At 53.7% G+C, this 13,600-nt stretch overlaps 2 protein-coding genes across 2 annotated transcripts in view; one reads left to right on the plus strand and one right to left on the minus strand.

Annotated features, from left to right (window-relative positions):
- The window catches only part of LMX1A (LIM homeobox transcription factor 1 alpha), a 45,689-nt gene extending 37,702 nt beyond the window's left edge, over positions 1 to 7,987 (plus strand). Inside the window, exons 4-9 of the mRNA XM_075038486.1 lie at positions 119 to 351; positions 5,249 to 5,418; positions 5,571 to 5,648; positions 5,756 to 5,825; positions 5,961 to 6,131; positions 6,364 to 7,987. Coding sequence (XP_074894587.1) covers positions 119 to 351; positions 5,249 to 5,418; positions 5,571 to 5,648; positions 5,756 to 5,825; positions 5,961 to 6,131; positions 6,364 to 6,524 — 883 coding nt within the window. The 3' untranslated portion in view covers positions 6,525 to 7,987. The remainder of the gene's footprint in view (positions 1 to 118; positions 352 to 5,248; positions 5,419 to 5,570; positions 5,649 to 5,755; positions 5,826 to 5,960; positions 6,132 to 6,363) is intronic.
- The window catches only part of LOC142035872 (14 kDa phosphohistidine phosphatase-like), a 381,702-nt gene that overhangs the window by 127,476 nt on the left and 240,626 nt on the right, over positions 1 to 13,600 (minus strand). The window lies entirely within an intron of this gene.

Below are 13,600 nucleotides of genomic sequence, written 5' to 3' on the forward strand. Positions count from 1 at the left end.
CCGATGCCCGTCTGCCCGCCACGGGTGCCCCGTCCCTCATCCCCAACGCCACACCACCCGCCGGGTGCAGCCGCAGTGCTGCCGGGCGTCCCAGCGGGATCTCCTCTTACTCCCCCAGGCTCTTCGCGGTGAAGTGCGCCGGGTGCCTGGAGGCCATCGCACCCAGCGAGCTGGTGATGCGTGCCCAGAAGAGCGTCTACCACCTGCGCTGCTTCTGCTGCTGCGTCTGCGAGCGGCGCCTGCAGAAGGGCGACGAGTTTGTGCTGAAGGAGGGGCAGCTCCTCTGTAAGGGCGACTACGAGAAGGAGCGGGAGCTGCTGAGCTTGGTGAGCCCGGCTCTGTCGGATTCTGGTAAGGGGCCGCCCGCGCCCGGCGTCTCCCTGGCTGGTCCCGCTCCGAGGTCCCCTTGAGCGCGGTGGGGTCTGGAGGCGAGGTTTGGGCTCGCTGCCCTGAACCTCTGCCCCGTGGTCCGAAGGGGAAAGCTCTGTCAGCACTGTTGCATCCTCCAGCCAGAGTCTCTCCCACCTCGGTGGCAAGGGCATGAGCGGGGACCTCAGCAGCGGAGGGGCTGTGGGGCTGGAGGATGCTCTGGGGACCATCCCGTCTCATTAGGCTCATTTCTGTAAGGGTTTGTGCTCCTGGCCAGTGCAGGACACCCACACCCCATCCCAAGGGGTGTACACCCTCCCGAGGCATGGAAGGGAGAGCAGTGCTGGCCGAAGGTGACATCTCCCACCTCTTCGCCTGGGGAAATGAGAGGTTTTTTCCTAAAAAAAAAATGATGGTCCCAAGCATCCCACTGATTACCTTGGGCTAAACCATCTGTGTCCCTTCCCCATGCCTCACCGTCCCCACCTGGGACTCTGGAAAGGCTGAGCGCAAGGAGTGAGCTCCTTCTGCTGTGGCCACCCTTTTTAATACCGAAGGGAAACTGAGGCACGGGGCTAAAACATGAGCTGGCAGCAGGGACCCTGCAAATCTTGTGTGCCCAGCAGCTTCCCAGGCAGTTGCTGGCTGGAGCCAGACTGCAGACCATGGTGACGCTGTGGGGACAGCGCAGAGCCAAGGGGGGGCTGCAGAAGTGATGGCACTGCGGCTGGAGGTGGGCAGGGGGCTGGCATCTTGCTCCAGCCAGGGTGTCACTGCCAGGTTAGGTTGCCCAGAGCATCGGATCAGCATTAAAATATGTATCCACAGTCAATGCAAATAAAATCTGAATGTTTCCCAGGAAGACAAATTTAGTAAGAAAACCCAGCAATGGGGGCCGGGGGAGGGGTGGAAACGATCTGCTAGCAGAAATCCTCGTGTTAACGCCGTCCCCACAGAGCCCTGCTCCTCGTGAGGCTGCACGGCCCCACGCCATGCGCCTCGGTCACTCCGCTCCTCTTAAAAACCATCATCAGGGGAAAAAACCTGCTTTGTGGAGGGAAAGATTTACCTTCGAAATGCCGGGCTCTGGAAAGGCCTGCCGGCAAACTGGGAGGACCCTGTCTTTTCCCTGCTAGAGCAAAGCACTGGATTAAAAAAAAATAGAAATCAGCATTACGAGCCCATTTAGGAGGGGGTTGTTAAGGTGTGAAGCGGGGCAGGTCACGGACATGGCGAAGCCTGGCGCTCACCGCCGGGCGCAGGCGATGCTGCCGCTGGGAGAAGGTGCATGGGGGTACAGGGATGGTTTCAGTGGGAATGGAGCAAAAATTGCCCAAAGCCTGTGTTTCTCTTTAATATCGTGCTCCTCTGCAGCGAGAGGCTGGCTGCTTTGCAGCACTGCCTGAGGCTGGCTCTGTCCGAGCTCTACAACCCCACTCACTCAAAAGAAAAAATCCTCCCCCCCAAATAATGGTGATGATATTTAAAAAAAAAAGAGTGAGGCCATGGGAGGAGGTGGCTGAAGGGAGCCGGTGAGTGATGGTCCAAAGCTGGAGGAGCTGGAGAGGCAGGAAAGTGCAGGATCCGGCACGCTGGCGCTGGCTCTTGCCTCAGCCCTGGGAAAGTCCTTAATTGATTGAAGAATTATTATTTTTTCCTTCTGGGATGTGCAGACTCTTTCAGTTAAAATAGGAACCAATGAGGAGACGTCATGCAGGAAAATAAGTGAATTGGCCACAACAGTTTGGGTTTATTCCTAGTGGGGGAAAAGGGCAGTTTGGGAAAGGTTGGGGAGCTTTTCCTCCCCAGCGACTCATCGGCCCATGGTCCAGCCCCGCTGCCAGGGGCTCCAGCCAAACCAAGAGCTTCAACTAGCAAAAACCTCCAGGGGAAATACTTGAGTGGAAACTCCAGCTGAGACCCGAGGGATGCAAAGGGACAGTGTGGGAGTCAAAAGGGCTTGGCAACCCCCTTGCTGGTCTAAAAACCCAACCCGAAGCCCCCGGCAGCCCCTGGCAGCCCTTGGCCTGGGGGGGTCCCAGCCCTTCCCATCTTCCCCCAGACTCCATAGCTTAGCCCTACTGCCGTCCCTGCCTGGTTTTGGTGGCCATCAACAGTTTGTCTCAGGATGTCGCATGGCTTTGGGGACATGGGCACGGCGGGGGGCCAGCCCAGGTGCACATCCCACACGGATGCTCAGCGTGGCGCGGCTTTGCCCCCTCCCGCTGCATCTCCCCTGGGGACCCCACCACCGCTCTGGGGGATGCAGAAGGGGGTCCCTGCTCCGGCACTGCTCCTGGATGCCGTTCACCAGCAGCGTATGATATGCTTGTCCAGCCTTTCCCCTGTCCCCCCCTCGCTGCTTTGAAGCCCCCCGCCCTCCCTCCCCCCGGCCGCCGCGCACCAAAGGCCACTTTATGAGAAAGCGCAGATAAAAAGCGAGCCATATGTTGTCTGTAATCTCCCAAACCCTCGCTTCAATTACTGCCTCCCCCGAGCCTCTGCCGCCCAGCCTAAGTAAACAAGCCCCTCTGAAAGAGGACCCCGCTTTCCAATTAAAAGCGTCCTAACGTTTCTCCTCTCCCTAAATCCTCCCGAGCGAGGAATGTCCTGGCCCCGGCGGCGGGATGCGGGCTCGGCGGGTCGGACCGAGGGCACGCCGCACAATATCCATCGCACCGGCCCCTTCCCAGGTGACGTCAGGGGCAGCCCCAGACACTCATTAATTTCTCCCCCCTCCTCGGTGGGGAAAGGCTTGAAAGGGAGAGTTAATTAAAAGTAATACCCCACCAAATCCGGCTTCGCTTTTCCTTCTTTCCCTTTGACACTGGGAGGGATTTGGGGAGCAGGTGTTGGGGGGGGGAGGGCTCGGGGGGGGGCTGCTCCAAGCGGGTTTTTCCCCTTGGCATGGGTTTTGAGCATCATTTGCTTGTTGGAGTCGATGAGCCTCCGGCTCCCTGCTGCCAGGCTCTGCCCCTCCCAAACTGGAGGGGATTGGGGCACTGACCTCGTGTTACGGTGCAAAGGGGTTCAGGCACCGAAATGTCTCCATTGGTTGCCATTCCTCCTCCCAATATTTGTAAAAATCGCTACCCTTCCATCAAAATTAAACTCTTCAGGTTTCAGGAAAGCAGGCAGCTCAGCAGAGCGGAGACCCTGCTTGTGCTGGCACTGAGAAGGAGGCAGCGGCGGCCGCTGCTCAGCCCCATTAGCCATCAGAGACTCCACACCCTGAGGGTCCCCAGCGCTGGGGCTCTCAGACCTACTGCATTACTACATCCCTCGCGTCGGGACATGCAAGAAAACAGCAGTTTGTCTTTCTCATTGCCGCTGCTGCTGTCGGCGTGCCGGGGATGTGCCATGAGCAAGTGGGGAGCTCGCAGCAGCAGCGAGGCTCTGGCTCCCAGGGGTCAGCACCCAGCTCCGGGCTGTTTGGGGGCTGCCGGTGTGAAGATATCTCCCTGTCCCAGCCCTGCCAGCCCTCAACACAGGGAAGGTCACCATATCAGCTGGTGAGCCCAGGAGAGAGCCCAGCAGTGTGGAGGGAAGAGGTAACTGGTACCTGAGAGCATCCTCGCTCCTCCGCTGGGATCATTGCCTCCCCTCGCCCCAGAGATCTGCTCCTGTCTTTCCCCATTCCCAGCTGGGCTGCCATTGGATTTACATTTTTCTGATGTGTGTGATCCATGATTAGCTCTTGCCATGGGGTTTGACCTGACCTGCTTTTGCCATGAATTGCTCTGAGCCAGACTCACAACCCCCTTGGTGCATCCCCATCTCCCGGAGACACGGCAGCTTGGCCCAAGCACCGCCTTGCAACCTGCATCTGCATCAAACCGGCACCTCAGCTCCATTATCAATTCCCAAACGGATAGCGGAGGAACTTTCTGGAAAAGGCTGTAAGTGATTTACGGCTCATGAGAGGGAAGGACCTGTGCTGTCAAACCTGCATTACAGCCCTCCCACATGAGCTGAGCAAGCGAGGTCATCAAAACAGTGGCGATGCAGTAAATGAGGAGGGCTGGTAAGAGGCAGGGCAGTGCTGCCTGCTTTCCCGGAGCAGCTCCTGCCTGAAGGCCCTGTGGTCCTGAGCGGCTGAGAGCAGGAGGGAGATACGCACCAGTGCCTGGGAACGCAACAGAGCAGCACATTGCAGCGAGTACCCGAGGGGTGAAGCTTGAAGCAGCCTGGGCTTCTGTCCAGGGAGATTTAAAACTCCATGGAAGGGGGGAAATATAGGTGAAAAGGCACCCCTTGCATTTGTGATTAAATGTCTGTGCTCTAAATGGAGTTGACCTCCATAGCAGGGCAAATCAGGAGGGGTTTGTGAGATCTTGGCTAATGCGTTGCCATCTCTAAGCATCTCCGCTCACCCTGACCTCCCCCAGCCTGGGCTTTCTGGGCAGAGGGACCAGATGCCTGGTCACCAGCTGGGCTGGGGGACAGCTCCAGGGCACAGTGGTCCTCCGTGTCCCCTCACGTGGATGCGACCTGTGTGTCTCCGTCCAGATGTGTCCCCAGCTGTGGTCTGGAAGGAAATCCTTGTGGAGCAGGCAGGCGTTTGGGTCTGATGGAGGGAAAAATCAGATGTCCCAGGGTTTCACATTGCAGCTGCTCAGACTGTTGGGGAAAAGAAGAACCAAAAGCACATCTGCTGGCTGAGCAGCCCCAAATGGTGAACCACAGCACCTCTCCCCCTCTCTGAGCTGCCACGGGGCAGCCAGCCCCAAACCTCAGCTCCTCACACACACATTCACAAGAAGATCCCCACCGACACCAGCTTGTTTTAAGTCCCCCAGATTATTTTGGACGTGCTGGAAAACAGTGTGTGCTGCCTGTTGTCTGTAAAGGACCTGTGGGTTTTTTTCACCCCCCTTAGGCAAAAGTGATGATGAGGACAGCATCTGCAAAATGGGCCAAGCCTCAGGGAAGGGCGCTGAGGATGGGAAGGATCACAAGCGGCCCAAGAGACCCCGGACGATCCTGACCACGCAGCAGCGGAGGGCGTTCAAGGCATCGTTTGAGGTCTCCTCCAAGCCCTGCAGGAAGGTATGGGGAGAAACCCCCATGCTCAGCCGCCTCCAGCCCCTGGGGATGTCCTGGATGCTGGGCAAGGACTTGCCCTGGCTGCTCTGTCCCGTCCTAAAGTCCCCCTGAAAAGCTGAGTGGGCTGAGATGCCGCTGTCATTCCTCTCTCCAAGGTACGGGAGACGCTGGCGGCCGAGACGGGACTGAGCGTCCGCGTAGTGCAGGTCTGGTTCCAGAACCAGCGAGCAAAGGTGAGTACAAAGGGTAGCCCCCCACCAGCGGCCGGGGGGGCTCCTCTCCCTCCTCGCTTTGGCCAGGGGAGGATTTCACCCCTTTTTTACCCCTTCTTCTCACCTAGATGAAGAAGCTTGCCAGGAGGCAGCAGCAGCAGCAGCAGGATCAGCAAAACACACAGCGCCTGAGCTCAGGTAACCCTCTCGCACCCCACTCTCCCCGCACTCAGGGTCTCCCTATTTCCCAGCCCTCTCCAGGCTTCCCAAGGCAGCTGGGTCCCCCAAAAAGCAGCAGCCCGGCTGCCCCAACGATTTGCTCTTCTCTTCCAGCCCAGGCGAACGGCGGTGGCAGCGTGGGGCTGGAGGGGATGCTGAACCCCTACACCGCTCTGCCCCCACCCCAGCAGCTGCTGGGCATGGAGCAAAATGTCTACGGCTCCGACCCCTTCCGACAAGGGCTCACCCCGCCGCAGATGCCCGGAGACCACATGCACCCCTACGGTAAGGCTCTGAGGTTTGCCTTTTGCCTTCTCTCCTTCAAAGAGATGCTGGGCTGTGGGGGGTGGGCTGCGTGGCGGGGGCACGCGTGGGGGATGCAGCGATTTCTGGGAAGGTGGCGGTCCCCTCACCCCTAAATCCTTACACTGCAAAAGCTGGGGGTACCAGGGACTGTCAAGGTGCCGGAGGAGAAAGCAGGCTCTGAAGCCCTTCTGCTCCTTCCCTGCTTCCCAAGGTGCCGAGCCCCTCTTCCACGACTTGGATAGCGATGATACCTCACTGAGCAACCTGGGCGACTGCTTCCTTGCCACAGCGGACGCGGGGCCACTCCAGGCGCGAGTGGGGAACCCCATCGACCACCTCTACTCCATGCAGAACTCCTACTTCACCTCCTGAGCATGGCGTGGTCCCCGGCATGGGGCAGCTGCCGCGCTGTCCCAGGAGGGGCTGCAGAGCCCCCGGGGTTGGGAGGGAGGGGGAAGCGACACTGCTGGGATGCTGTCAAACAATATGTTGTAGCTTGGGATTCCCAAGGAGCGAGTTAAGTTATGGGTTGCATAGTTTCATGTTTCTCTTAGGAGCCTAGGATTAGGGACAGGAGTGGTTTTTGCAGCTGGCTGGTGGATTTTCAAATTTCAAGCAGGGAACCACATTTCTCCTTGCGGCAGGGGGAGGGGGAAACCCTTCCCGTGGGAGCATCCCGGTGCCGTATCCCCTCCGCGCCGCCTTCGGTCGGAGTGTCAGAAAGAGCAAACTGCTGAACTTCACGGGGACAGCCCACAGCATCAGCCCGGTTTTGAAATTTGAAAAGCTTACAACGCTTTGGGGAAACACGGGGAAAATTTCACTGCGGGGTTTTCCCTCTGTTCCCTTGACCAGCTTGAGCGCTTGCTGTTTAAACACAGGGACTTTTAAGATAGATGTTCCCATGCGATTATAGAAAGCTAGAAACCCCTAACATTGTCCCTGTCCCCAAGGACAGGGCTGTGTGTGTATGTGTGTGTGTGTGGGCACGCACGTGTGTGTGTGCAAAGCCGTGTGGCTGTGGGTGATGTACTACACAGCCACACCTGCCAGATTGTATCAACAAAGTTTATTTCTAAGTCTATCAGAAATTTACTGTACAGCAAAAGTAACTTTATTTTCAGCGTGAACCATATTTAAGGAAATACTCAATGCACTTAAGTTATAAGATGAAATAATTTACTTTTTATAAACGTTATGTTTAGGTTGCAAAAGCCCAGTGGCAGGGAAGGAACATCAGTTCATTTCAGGCAACACGTTTGGGTTTTGGGGTTGGTTATTTTTGGTGCTCTCAGGTTGCCCCACTGGTTTTGAGGTGCGGTTGAAACCCAAAGCAGGGGTGGCTCCAGGGACCTGCTTCTCTGCCAGCAGATCGATGGGGACAGCACGGTGGCCAGGTCCTGTCCCCACCGCTGGACATGTGCAGGAGGTCGGTGCAGGGTGGACAACACTGCTGGAGCTGGTGGACATCCCAGCCCATCGGGGCTCAGCCATGCTTCTCTGCATCACCTCTCTCCTTCCCACGGCAGGACCCAGCCTGCCTCCACCAGGGACCCCGTCCTGTACCCTCAAATATGGGTGCTAGACCAGTGTGAACTGCTGTCCTGGCTCTGGAAAACACCGCAGCCCGTATCGCCACCCCTCGGGTGAAGGAGAAAGGAGGGAGAGCCCTGCATTTCCCACCCCATGCTCGGGTTCATCCCTGCAGAAGCCGTGGGAACCTGGGGAAAATTCTCCTTAGGGTCGAGCCTTTCGCTGACCCTCACCTCATCCCCACTCTCGTTTTCATGCGTTGTGTCCTTTTGTGCTGCTGTTCACAAATGATGTAAGCGACAACCTGTAAAGACATGCAAGTGACTGTGAGGCTCAAAACACTGGCTCATCGCCGCCGTACGATCTGACACTGAATGTAGCAGGGTCCGGAGATGGCTGACCCGGCGGGAGATGCTGACACACTGTCAGAAATCGCATACCAAGATGAAATTAAAAAGACAAAAAAATCTCTGGAAAAAAAAAAAAAAAAGCCTGGTCTTTTCTTGTGTGGGGTGTCCCCTTGACTCAGAGAGGGAAGGGTTTGAATCATCTCCAAAGTCAGCAAGGTGTTGGGTAGGGTATAGCGAGACTGTGGGGGAAGCTTCTGCTCCTTGGGTTTTCGATACAAAAATATTCTCTGGTCTGAGACTAAACTGGCCCTTGAGAGTCCTTCGTGGCCAACAGACAGAGATGGGTGGATCTGGAAGGTGACACATCTATCTCTGGTCCCACCCGAGGTGGCAGTGAGGGGCTTGCCAGGGCTCTCCACTGAGCATAACAGGGCTGTGCAGGACTCGCTCAGCTGTGAACAACCAACTTGTAGACATCTGCAGACAGTGGAGATGACTCCCAGCCAAAATGACAAAAGAAAAAGGGATACCAGACACAAGGCAACCTTCTTTACAACAAGGTGGGATCTTGTAGAAAGGATGGGGAAAAAGAGAAAAAGGAAACTGATTTGCATGTTTGCCAGCTCTCTGCATGGGCTCATGCGTGTTTCTACCACCAGAAAATTCTGCTTCATGTTTACATCTGCCCACAGTGTTTCTATGCTCTTGGCATTGAAGGAGAGCTGGAGAAGCCAGGACAGCCAGGTTACTAGCGAAACATTTTCCTGAACGCGTGAGCTCTTGGCTTAAAATGCCTGCAGACCTCATTCGTACCTTCACATCCCTGGTTGCCATCTCAGCTCACTGAACAGGGCATGGCTGGGAGGCTTTTGTACTCCTCCAGGGCCAGGGGACTGCAGGAGTGGGAAAGCATTTCTGCAGGCCAGGTTACCCCAAAAGTGTTCTCACCTGGACTATCACTTCACCGTGAAGTCCAACCCTCCATGGCAGAGCCATGGGCAACTCCATGTTAGGACTGCCTAAAAGACATGGGTGGGTATTTCCCAATAGGAGTTGCTCTCATCACAGCTCCCTGACATGGAGAGGTTCCATGAATATGTGCTGATGCCACCAAATTGGGGATGGGGATCCACAACTCATTGTCTGAGATGTTCAAAACAAGGTGTTCTCTGTCCTGCCCTTCATCAGTCACTGCTCTGCTGTTCCTGTGCTATAAAATGTTTTCCAAGTCCAACCTGCAGAAAAAAAAATCTAAAATAGTGTGACTGCGTGAAGAAAACTTGTGATTTTTATTTTGCAAGTTGTAGTTTCCTAGGAACAGCCTGGATTTCTTGGGTTGGTTTGAGGTTTTGCTCTATTTCAGGACAGAAGAGCATGGCACCTGACCCTATGAATAGCAACTGCTGCAAAACCCCCCAGCAGCCCCGGCCCAGCAGTATCCAGTTTGTTCCAGTCACCCAGTCATGTCTTGGGACAGGGTGCTGGGCAGCCAGCCTGACCCAAACTGCTTGGGACTGTGTTCTTGGTCATCCTGCAGCTGAGTGTTTCCCCCTGCTCCCCAAAATGAAGACTTATTTTTAATCACTGCACAGGATCTATTTTTTCTGGTCAACAACATTTTGATTACAAAACATCTCTGAACCCCGTCTGGCCTCTGTTGCCTCAAACATGAGCTGAAAAAGCACATAAAGAAGACTTGAGAAATGACTAACATGGAAAAGGCTTTCTATGGAGAATTAAATAAGCTGTACTGAGCTGCAGGGTCTTCTCTTCCAGTAGAAGTACCTCATCTGTGCCTGCTTGCTCATTTGGGATGTAATTAGTGAGTCACCAGGTGAAGGTGTTGCAGGAGGGAGGGCAAAACCCTGTAAAAGGAGGATTCACAGGTTGCCTGAGTTTGGGAGGAGGTGGCAAGATATGCCCTAGGAAGCTGCCTGGCCTGATTTGAGATGATCTTGTGAAGGACAGCAGGGTAGGTGCTTGTGCGCTAATTTTGCTGTGTTTCTAAAGCCCTCGCTCTTTCTACAAGAGAATTATGTGTTGGGGAATTTCTTTGTAGAGACTGTGGTATTTGTGTGTACTTTACTCTTGCAAAGCACAAGGGTGATACCTGTTATAAGTGCTAGTATTTTTAATGCTGGCTAAGCATAATTTTTTATCTGGCTGTCTCCAAATCCAACTTCTGGGTGGATGCCATGAAAAGGCAAAATCCTATCTTTTAGCTTGGGATTTTGGCACAGGAGGGCTCCGCAGCAGCAGGGAAAAGGGTTGGACCTGTCCTGGCATGGACAGGTTGGGGAAGTTATGGCTTGAGATTTCTCTGTCACTGAGCTTGGTGGTCTTGGAGAAATGCTGACTGGTGCTAGGGGAGCAGAGGGGATCCGGGCTGGGGTGAGGCTGATGGTCACTGGGGCTAGAGCTGGAAATGCCCTTTGGTTGTGGGAAGGGGGCAGGTCTGGGGGAGGTGGAGTACGTGTGGTGGGGAGGAACTGCTGTGACCCATGAAGCCAGCATGAGTCTGGTTTGTAGGATCCAGCTGTAGGTAATGGCTGGGTTAACACCACTCAGGCTTGCAATAGAAAAATGGATGTTTTCATTAATGGTTATTAAAATTGCCTTAAAAATTCCCCTCACTTGGATGCTTCTTAAAGCATCATGTTTAAAGGGGTTTTTTAATCTTTTAAAGATAAAAGGTTTGTCTTCCCCACCCACAGCTATCTTCTATTTGAAAAATGTTCACCTACATCAGTCTGGCTTTCTATCAGCCTAACTATCAATTTACACTTAATCAAATTGCTTCCCCCAAAATAACACCCATAAAACCCATGTCATAAAGACTAGTTGCCTACTTTTAAAATCTTGCAAAAGTGTAATGGCATGCTCTAATAACAGTATTTCAATGTGTGTGTGTGTATGTATAAAATTATCATATATAGTATGTAATTTTGGGGAAGGATCAGTATTGTGGAAGGGGTGGATCTTTGTCTAGTAAAATGAGCAGAATTCATGATCTTAAACCTGTCCTCCTTCTGCAAGTTGGCCTGTGCGCTTGACAACCTGAACAGAAGTCCAGCTTGCAATTGTGCAATGCAATAGCAAATGTGGGTCCTCCTGTCATCTGGATTTCATATTCTGTTGTGCCTTACTTCAGGGTGTGGATGGATCCTGCCAGAGCAAAACTGGCTGGGCCTTATCTTCTGCAGGTGATGGAGTCGCTGCATGGCAGATGACTTCTTGCCAGTCCGGGTGGGTTGTTGGATGTCCCTGGGTGGTGGGCTTGTTATGTTCAGGACTGGCCCCCTCCCACGGGATGTACTTTCATGGTGCCGCTTTGCCATATTGTGCTCCACGTCTGAGCCCACTTTCAGCCTAGGGAGCGACTCCCTAGGACAAATGATATCTTCTTGTCAAAACCAGGAAGAAAAGAACAAGGTCTGACATGAAAACAAGCTCTACTTTGCTCTCCAAGGCAAGGGCAATGCCAGGAAAAGGTTGGGAGCTGACCTTCGTGTCTCTAGCGACTCAAAACAAAGCCCCTTCTGTTCAGGCACTGCTCGGTGGCCAAGGAAAGATCAAGTCAGAGATTACTTTTCAGTTGAGGACACTGATTAGATGATACTGATAGCCAGGAACGAGCTAGCTCTGAGTGATATTATGTTAATTAACTTGCTCTTTGTGAATGGATGGTATGGGAGCTTGTGGCAAATGCAGACTGGAGTGAAACTCAAAATGGTATTGGCTGGGCTTGCACCTGGAGATTTAAATCTTGATGGTATTTTTAGTTATTTGTGGGAGCCTTGTAGTGTGCAGATATAGGAGCTGGAGCAAGCAATCCTCCTGGAAGCATGTCACCTTGGTAGCAAATGCTGTCTAGGAAAACCATCTCCAGTTGAAGAGTTGGATCCTTGCCTTGCTCAAAATGGCCTGGTTCAGCGTGCAACTGAAGTCAGCGGAGCTGTGCTGGCTCCTGCCAGCTGAGATGTGAGCACCAAGAGACCCCAGAGCGGACAGCTTCCTAGCAAAGAAGAGCTTGGTGTGGTGAGGAGCCCCATGTGTGAATCCCAGTGCGCAGCCACTTCCCCAGCCCCTTGCTGCACAGGGTGTTTGGGGGCTGCTCTCTTGTGTGATGTGGGCATGCACCGATAGACAAAAAGAGCCTACAGGAGAGTTTATGTACCCACATCAGCGGGTCATCTTTCTGCACATCTGAGGTGGAGAGGGCATGAATCCCAGGGAATCCACAGGCAGGGTCTTTCCCTGGAACTGGGCATGGGAGGTAGCAAATGCTGCTTTTCTGGTGGGAAAAGACCAAAGATTTGGTTGTTTCTGTCACCTTTCCAGAGTGAAATCATTTGCCAGATGTCTGGTATCTACACTGATGCTGTTCTGGGCCCAAAATGTCACCCATCATTAGAAAACGCTTGTCTTGTGACACATGATAGGGCTCAAACCACCGAGGATGAGTGCTGTGGCCTTATGGTAGGTCTGTGAGCAAGATCCCAGGTAACACCAGCTGTCCAAATCTGTGACTTGCATTTGCTAAGTCTTTTCTTCTGCTGCTCATCATCTGCATGGGAAGTTCATTTTTAAAAAAAGCTTTATGAAACGGTAAAGGCTTGCAATGGCAAGGCAGGAAAAGGTTTAGAAGTTCTTCAGGTGTAAAAATGGTGAATAATAGCTTCTTATCTTGTTGGAGATCAGACCAAATTCTTGTCTCCATTCCTCTGAGTGGCAATGTGTTGGTCATGAAAAGGTTATCTTGTCAGCTGTAGACCTCCTAGACACTGATGTGGAGGCTGACATGTGCTTGCTTGGTTGACGTGTATAAGTTCACAGACTGAGGACGAGCATATCCAACTGCAAACCATGTCAAAACACTCCAAGTGATCAAATACTGACAGCACTTTCGGTGAAGAACAGCAGATTCCCACCGCCTCGGGCCCTCTGAGCTGCTGCTTCAGAGGGGAGATCAGATTTCTCCTCTGATGACCCTGAGAACAGGGGGCTCATTCAGAGGGATGCTTGGTGGATTGAATCATGGTCTACAGGGCAAAAGTATACCTGTGGCAGGAGGCAGGCAGGCCCTGTGGCACAGAGATGGGAGCTGGGTGGTGAACCCCAGCAAGCAGTGCCCTAGGGTCCTTACCAACCTGGTGGCTTCAAGTGGGGTGAAGAGCTAATGACCCTTTTCTGACCGTTCTTATTTAGGACTCTTAAAGAGCCCGGGCAGGATTAGTGCTCTGGAGAGCTGAGCTTTGGTATCTTGGATCAGTGCTCTGAAACTGGCTGGCCCCCAGCAGCTCTGGCTCTCCTCTTGCCTCTGTTCCTTGCGGTATGGATGCAATAATATCTGCTTTGGAGAGGAGGGGCTGTGAAGGGAGGTATCCATGGAGCCTCAGGCTTCTCTGCGCTTTCCTGAGAGCATCTGCGAGGAAACAAGTCTGTGCTCAACACAAGCTCAAAATAATATGTGAGCACGGAGGGCCCTGAGGCTGCGCACAGAAAGTGAGGAGGAGATGGGAAACAGTGAGCAACCACCCGTTTGCTGAAGGAGGCAGGGACCGT

The sequence above is a fragment of the Buteo buteo genome, chromosome 10, assembly GCF_964188355.1.
Source record: "Buteo buteo chromosome 10, bButBut1.hap1.1, whole genome shotgun sequence".
Classification (NCBI taxonomy): Eukaryota; Metazoa; Chordata; class Aves; order Accipitriformes; family Accipitridae; genus Buteo; species Buteo buteo.